This window comes from Dermacentor andersoni, chromosome 8 (assembly GCF_023375885.2).
Source record: "Dermacentor andersoni chromosome 8, qqDerAnde1_hic_scaffold, whole genome shotgun sequence".
Taxonomy (NCBI): domain Eukaryota; kingdom Metazoa; phylum Arthropoda; class Arachnida; order Ixodida; family Ixodidae; genus Dermacentor; species Dermacentor andersoni.
This window is the reverse complement of record NC_092821.1, coordinates 6885162-6893132: the sequence shown is the minus strand read 5'-3', so window position 1 is coordinate 6893132 and position 7971 is coordinate 6885162. Positions and strand designations below refer to the sequence as shown.

Sequence of the window (7971 nt, the reverse complement as noted above, 5' to 3'; positions counted from 1 at the left end):
TTAAGTAATTACTTTTCTCCAGCTTGCGGGTTCCCGCAGAACTATTACGTCATATTTACTGGTTATTTATTTCAACGTTCCGATCACCCCCAACGTAATTCTTATTTTGTTCGCAACACTGCAAGACGGGAAGGTCCTGTTATAGCGCCATGCCATGTACATTAAAGATTAGTGTTACTGTCTTTTGAGTAAAATAAGTGAGTGAAATATTGTACATAGAAGACGTATAATTGTAAGTAAATTTGTAGTCAAAATATATCAAAGAAATATTTTTAAAGTCACACTGGATGCATGGCATGGTTTAAAATAGGGACAAACAATGTTTCATCGCATATAATTTTATTAGCTTCTCCTGCCCGACGACACTTGTCCCACGAGGCGCCTGGTGCCAATTTGAAGATCCTATTTCCCAGTCTCCTGTAAATAACGAAAACAACGTATACGTGCTTCGAACTGTGGCTTGAAGAAACAGAACAAGCGTGCCATCTGTAAATGTAGCAGAGAGCAGGGCAGCATGATCCAAAGCACTCATTCGTAACCTTTCCAAGGGAGCTGGATGTGTAACAATGGGCCGTCTTGAACGAACGGACAAGAAATAATTGCCCACGTCAAGATAGTGGACACTTTTACTATCTCCATAAGGTTAGGATAAATAGCAAAGAATGCGAAGGCGTCCACCACGTGCTTGCACGCGCTTTACGTTGCTTACACTTGGCCTGAATGACCAGTAAATAGAGGAAGTGAGTCTATTCAGAGATGTAACATTATCTTATATTTCCTTGAAATAAAAAGTTGTTAGAGTTAGAAGAGTAACATTAGTGGATGTTATCTGCGACTAAATATAAAGTGGTAGAAATGACTACAAGAACTCTTCCCTAGGTTTTAGCTTAGTCCGCTAGTTGCCCAATACGTCTGCATATTTTATTCACTACAATTATCCCTAGTGTATGAAATTTCGTTAACAAAAACAGCGCAAAAGTCGAGCGAATGATGATGAAGACCGTTAAAGATAAGCGCTGCGTTCTGACCTTTTCATCTGTGGCCATCATTTCTTTATTGTCTTGGTTTTTACCACAATGATCTTCACCTTTGCAGCGGAATTTGAGTCTCTTACTGAAATATGTGCTCAAAGCGCTTGGGCATGAGACTAGAGCTTCCGTGAAGGTTTTGTTACAAAACTGTAGAACAAATAAACTCCTTATATCGAAATTTATAGGAAGGTATGCTCATGGGATATTGCCAAACCATTAATAATAAATGTTTTGTGACCACTTCAGTTGAAGTGTATTGAGAGAGGGAATGAAGAAAGGAATGCGTATTTTATGTCTTACCGTCAAAAGAAATAACGCTTAACCATGATAGCCATAGCCGTGGCCGTATCCGTGACCATAGCCAAGACCGACGGCGACACCCTTGAGAGCAACACCGTATCCGAGGCCGTGGCCGTATCCGAGGCCATGTCCGTAGCCAAGACCATAGCCGCCATAGCCGTAACCATGGCCGTAGCCGTAACCATGGCCGTAGCCGTGGCCCACAGCGTGGACAGAGCCATAATGAGCTCCGGCGCTGTAGCTGGGAGCGACGACGGTCTTGTGGACAGCGGCAACCGGAGCAACAGCGACGCCGTGTCCGTAGCCGAGACCATAGCCAAGGCCGTGGCCGTATCCGCCGTAGCCACCGACGAAGCCGGCGCAGGCGGCGGCCACAAGGCCGAAGAAAGCGAGGACGGTCTGAAATCGAGGTAGCAGTGGCTTCTGCTTAATGTTGTATCTTTTAGCTCTTTCTGGCATACTCCTTTATAAGTGAAACAATTGTGTTAACTAGGGAACATTTTCTGTTTGCTTTGCAAGCAGCGGTCGCCTTGAAATCAAATGCGAAAACAAGAATTTTTGCAATAAAATTCAGCAGTGTGCCTGCTTTCAATGCACTGGCGAGAGCCACGAGAAAGCACCATAATAAGGCGTAAACTCCGCAATAACAAAATACGGAGCATTTTGAGGCTACAGGGCCTTAGATCGTTTACAGCAGCACTTGCAACATGGCCAACGAAAAGGATGCGGAGGGGAAGTTCGAGCAATATTATCCCAATGTCGCACATTGCAGCATGTGTCATGCAAATCTTAACGGTTCCATATGGGTGCAAGAAACGAGAGGATACATTCCTATGATGCATGAAGCAGACGCGATTGCTGCGTAGTAAGAAGTTAAATATCTCCTCCATATAGCGACATACCTTTCTCAAATGTCTGGTGTGTTACTATTCCAAATTTACGTTTAGTAAACGCACGGCAGTTTTTGTGACCATTCCTAGAAATGTTTTGAATTGTGCACATATAATTATCGATATTAGAGCCTTGGTATCTTGCACCATTAGCCTGAAGGGTAATCTATAGACTATGGCTTCATTTTTATGTTAACAAAAAACTGCAATTTGGCAGTTGGTCGATTTGCAAATGTTATGAATTAAGAGAAACGCCTGAATTAAAACTTTCTCATCGCACAATTTCCCCTAAGACTGAGCATTTTACACCAGCAAAGCTCTTTTCCTGTCAACAATGTCATGACAACCCTTTTGTGACTTACGATGGTGTTCATGTTGTTAGCGTGTCGAAGTGAATTTCCAACTAGCAGAAGCCCGTGAGCTGGTGACGGTTATATAGCATCCACAGCGAGGGGCGATTGGGAGGGGCACACGCGCCCCTTTGTTTCGCTCATTTGTCCTCGCCCAGCCCCTGCTCCCTGTTGAGGCGTAGGCTAAAGCAGGCCGCCCTTCGTATCACCATACCGGCCAGCTGAGCACGTGTTGACTCACTCTTTCTCTTCGCTTGATTTCGCTTTATCCGCTATACCGCCACCTTCCGCGGTCGGCGAGCTCCGAAGAGTGACGCCTAAACCTGTTCGACGTCGAGAGCTCCCTCTCACTCTCAACGACATCGGCGAGGCTGCGAACTGCGCTAGGTGGACAGCGCCGCAATCGTTTTCGCTTCGGGCGAAACCCAGAAAACTTGGCGGCGTGCGCTAGATAGCGCGTGCAAGCCACCAGAAAACAATGACGGAGCTGCTTCGCGTACATTTATGCTTCCTGGGGCACCTTTGTCCAACTAAGGATCTGAGTGACGTGCTATGCACACTCCGCGCGTGCTTGAGGGCGTTGCCGACAGCGGGCAGCCTCAGAAGGAACGTCGCCGCCGGGCGCCGTCGAAGGCCAGCGAAGGTCGCGAAAGATTATGAATTGGCCACCGACCGTTTCGGGGCCGCCTAGGTTGCTTTCCGGCTTTCTGGAGCACTCACTCTTCCTCAGTCGGAGTGTGTTAACGTTTTGTTCTCCACTGCGAAACCACGCGCCTGCTTTAAGTTGACAGCACGAAATATTTGCAGAGCACCAATTCTTCGTATCTTTGACGAAGATTTTGGCTTAGATGTAGTCTACCTATAGAGCAAAACGATACACTTTTCAATATTATCGCCAAGTTTTCCCGAACACTGTGGATTTACAGAGTATGCCTCGTCATTTGAAACTCTAAAGGAATCGAATGGATAAGTGCTTTTCGAGTTCTGCCGTGTAGCGCGTACAGCCTACGACGCACACGAAAGATAGGCCATTTGCCCTGTGCCTTTTTGTGGACATCGCCCGTATGTACTGCACACCACAGTAACACACCAAGATGCAACACCAACAAGTCGGCGTTGCAGCAGTGGTTCACAGGGCTCGTTTAGCGGTAGCGTGACGCTCAGAATAACGCAACAGCAATTGACTAAGCTGTCGATTGAAGGCATTGGCTTATCTGAATACCAATCAGGCAAGACTATGTTAAGAAAGAAGGCGCTTGAGTGCTGACATGTCCTCTGTTGTTTCAATGGTACATAAATGAAATAGTGCACCTAGAATCGCGTTAAAGGAGCACACGGCATGCGTCGCCAGTTGGCTGCTTTTCTCTCGCTTCCTCCGTAGTATTGCATCATTATCTGCGGAGGTCACTGTGTTAGACCTATTGTTTGCCTGTTACCAATTTTAATATTTTCCTCACTGTGGTTTGGCCTATTTATTTGCAGATACTCCTGTCTTCATGCACTACATAGCATGAATAGGTGCAGGTAACTAATACAATTATACACGACACAACAAAAACATATAAACGGTATTTTAAATTGTAACACATTTGACTAACAGAATAAAAATTATAATAGGTTTAGTTGCAGTAGAATATGATGTCATTCATTCCATAGTTAAACCTTTGAAGCAAAAGCAAATTTCTAATAGTGTGGGTTGCAATTAATGGCCACTATAATTAAACGGCTTTTTGCGCTTAGTTGGCAGGACAGAAAGGTTCAAAGATTCACGGATGCTGAAATGACCCACGTTGCCTGCGCTGTCTTCCCCAGTTAGGAGGTCACGAGTTCGTCACTGTTTCCGCGAAGAAACTGGGCAGCTTGCATTGTCGGTTAAAAATCTTGGAGCTTATCCCTCAAAAGTAAAAAAAAAAGATATCTCTCGCAAACGAATCTAACCGCCCTTGTTCGTTTTGTTCCAGGTTTTCGTCAAGCGCAAGGCAATACCATCCCATTGCGCTTTTGTGACACCACAGAGTCATACAGCTAGATAAGTGGCTCCGGCTTGAAACAAGCTCGAGCCCAGAAGACGCTTCTTCTCATGTCCAATATTTGACAAGCAGGAGCGCTGTAAAAAGAAAGACGAAGAAATTAGAATCCCAACAGCGCCTGTGCTGTGATCCTGTTTTGTTCATCCTCGTCTAAGTAGCACTGCTGTTGGACAAATAAGAACTTGCATCAAGAAACCGAAGTTTTTCTAGTATTTTTAAATCACAATTGATCAATCGTTTTCGCGAAGTGCACAGCCTGCTTAGCAGCTGCCGCATACCACTTAGCCTTTAATCGCCGTGCGTGTGTTTGAATGTTTATTTGCTGACTAGGTCTTTATGCTTGCCTAGATTTTTGCGATTACTAGGCAAAAAAACTTAATTATGGGGTTTTACGTGCCAAAACCACTTTCTGAATATGAGGCACGCCGTAGTGGAGGACTCAGAAAATTTTTACCACCTGCGGTTCTTTAACGTGCACCTAAATCTAAATACAAGGGTGTTTTCGCATTTCCACCCCATCGAAATGTGGCCGCCGGGCCAGGGATTCGATCCCGTGACTTCGTGTTCAGCAGCCCAACACCACAGCCACTGAGCAGCGACGGCAAGCGCAAAAATTTGAAGTTAATATAACGCATTATATAGAAGTCAAAACAAAGAAGTAAAGTAAAATAGCAATAAACAGCATCTGCATGGTCACACATAAAAAAAGAACTGCATCTACTGCCTTCAACTTTCAGTCTTCCGCCTTTTCGTTTATTCATATTTTTATTTTTCTTAAAGTACCCAAGAACAGCTTTACGCCCTAATGTTGGTGCATTTGTGTAACATAATGAAAATAAAACCGAAAAACAAAACAGAATATCTCAAACAGCACTGGTACAAAGTGCAACAAATGAAATATTTAAATATTCAGACACACAAATATGATAATGAGCAATAAGTAGAACTGAATAAAACAAGATAATCACGCAAGTTGTTTTGTTGTGTTACAAAACGAGTTAGAGGTGCAAGAGCAATTCACGTAAAAAATGCTTGGATTACGCAAGTTAGGGCGAGGCAAGCACAACGTTAGAGCCGACAGTAACGGCGGACAGGAGAAGTGGCTGTGAATCGTTCTTTCAGAGACAACTGTACGCGTTACTGATTTTGTAACCCATACACATGCATTTCTATCTTCTGGTGTATCGAATGTTTCTTTTTTTCATTTTTTAGTCTGTATTGTCTAGTCTCTATATCAGAGCGAATTGTATTAGTTTTGTTAGTAGCCCTTACACACATACTTCCATTTTCTGATGTATCAAATATGTTTTTCTCTTAGTCTTTATGTTATTTTCGGTCTTGTTATTGTGCATTTATGTATTTAATTTATTTTGAGTGTCTAACAATGTTACGATTTTGATGCGACCACCATGTATGCCTTGTAATGGACCATCGGCCTAGTCAAGCTGTTTTCCAACAACTTTTAGCTTTTGGTATCCACCAGAACACTTGTAATTCTGGAAATAAATTGATTTGAATTGAATTAGTTTATACAAAAATGAGTAATCACGGTATTTCCGCCTGACTTCTATTGGTCTGATATTAAACATGCGCAGTACACGCTCACAGGCATAAAATACACGGCGTCCGAGAAATCGATCGCACGGGATCTCAATGAAACGTCATTGAAAACATCCAATCTTTGCAACGTTTGTCAAAATAATACACTTCCATACAACAGAACTAAGCTCTAACTTCGAGCGTACAAAAGAAGAATACAAGAGAATAGCGCAGTTCATATTCGTAAAGCCTTTATTTATCCTAGAAATGGGGCCTAATTTTGTTTAAATACAATAGCGATGCTTGAAACATGTTCTTCGAAAGTTAGCCGGGACTCAACCAATATTCCTAAGTTGCCCGTACAACTCGCTCTTTTCAAAGAAAAGAGCATATTGGGTGAGGGAACAAACGTGAGCTAATGACATCTTAATTGAAATCAAGAAAAACAAATGGGCATGGGCAAGACGTGTAATGAGGAGGGCAGATAACCGATGGTCATTAATGGTTAGGGAATGGATTCCAAGAGAAAGGAAGCGTGGCAGGGGGCGGCAGAAAGTTGGGGTGGGCGGATGACATGAGGACGTTTGCAGCGACAACATGGCTATAATTACCACATGACCGGGGTAGTTGGAGAACTATGGGAGAGGCCTTTACCCTGCAGTGGGCGTAGCCAGGCTGATGATGATGATGATGATGATGATGATGTAGAATATGTGGTAATAACTGTAGGCTATATTTATTACGCAACCACGGAACATTCTACTTATCACTATTTCTTGTATTAAAAGAATTCCATTTAGCTGTCGAAGATGCACTAGGCAATAGGAAATTTTAGAAGACAGCATTTGAGCAATTAAAGTGAATTTAGAAGGCGACAAGTGTAGAAATATTCTATTTTTATAATTAGATGCTTTAAGAACGCTGGCTAGGTTGTTTCCAGAAAACCCATGTTGTAGCCCACACTAAGCTACAGTAATATAAGGGGGAAGAAAATAAGGCATATTAAATGTTCAGTTTTGATTTGATTGGAAGAAGACGCCGACATCGAGACAGAACACCTCTGATAGCAGACATTTCTGTGCTGATATTTTCAATATGTTTATTCTAAGTAAGGTGCGAAGAAAAAGTGACGCTTAATATTTTATGTTCATCAACAATTTGCAAATCTTTACCAGCACACCTAAGTTTGATTACTAGTAAGAACTTTATTTTTTGCGCGACAGAATATTACTTTAGTTTTCGTAGGGTTTATTTTTAGTCAATTAGGGATTTACCTTCAGATAGCGTAGCGAGTAGATAATTACATTTTTTCATTAAATCCTGTGAATTCGGACCAGAAATAAGATTGGGGTCATCGGCATACAAGATAAATTTTACAGTTGTATGAATATTAGTAATGTCGTAAATGTACAGGCTAAAAAGCATAGGACGTTTTGCGCTCCTTGGTGGCACGCCATTTAGTAAAGGAACAAAACTTGACTTCCCGTGTTTTATGCATACCGATTGTTTTCGATCAGTAAGGTAAGGCTCCAATAATGCTAAAGGTGTACCTCCAATGCCATCCTGCGATAATTTCTATAGCAAAAGTTTATGATTTATTCAACCGAACGCCTTTCTGAAATCAATAAATTGTGCCAATGTGAAGAGAATTCATTTTATGTATTTTAGTACAGGTTCCTTGAGTGTGAGCAAAGCAGTTTCTGTCGAGCTGCGTTTACGAAAGCCGAACACAGCACTAGATAGAATGTTTTGTATGTCGAAAAAGTTTTACAAGCGAGAAAAAGCAATATTTTTTAATCCTTTGGAAAATACTATAATGATTGAAATCGGT

At 42.3% G+C, this 7971-nt stretch overlaps 1 protein-coding gene across 1 annotated transcript; it reads right to left on the bottom strand.

Annotated features, from left to right (window-relative positions):
* Positions 1-322: 322 nt before the first annotated feature.
* Positions 323-2619, bottom strand: LOC126526679 (uncharacterized). Its single transcript, XM_050174539.2, has 3 exons — positions 2584-2619; positions 1332-1730; positions 323-417 (listed from the first exon to the last, which is right to left on the bottom strand). The coding sequence occupies exons 1-2, from the start codon at positions 2593-2595 to the stop codon at positions 1350-1352; spliced, it is 393 nt and encodes a 130-aa protein (XP_050030496.1). The 5' UTR covers positions 2596-2619; the 3' UTR covers positions 323-417; positions 1332-1349.
* Positions 2620-7971: the final 5352 nt, after the last annotated feature.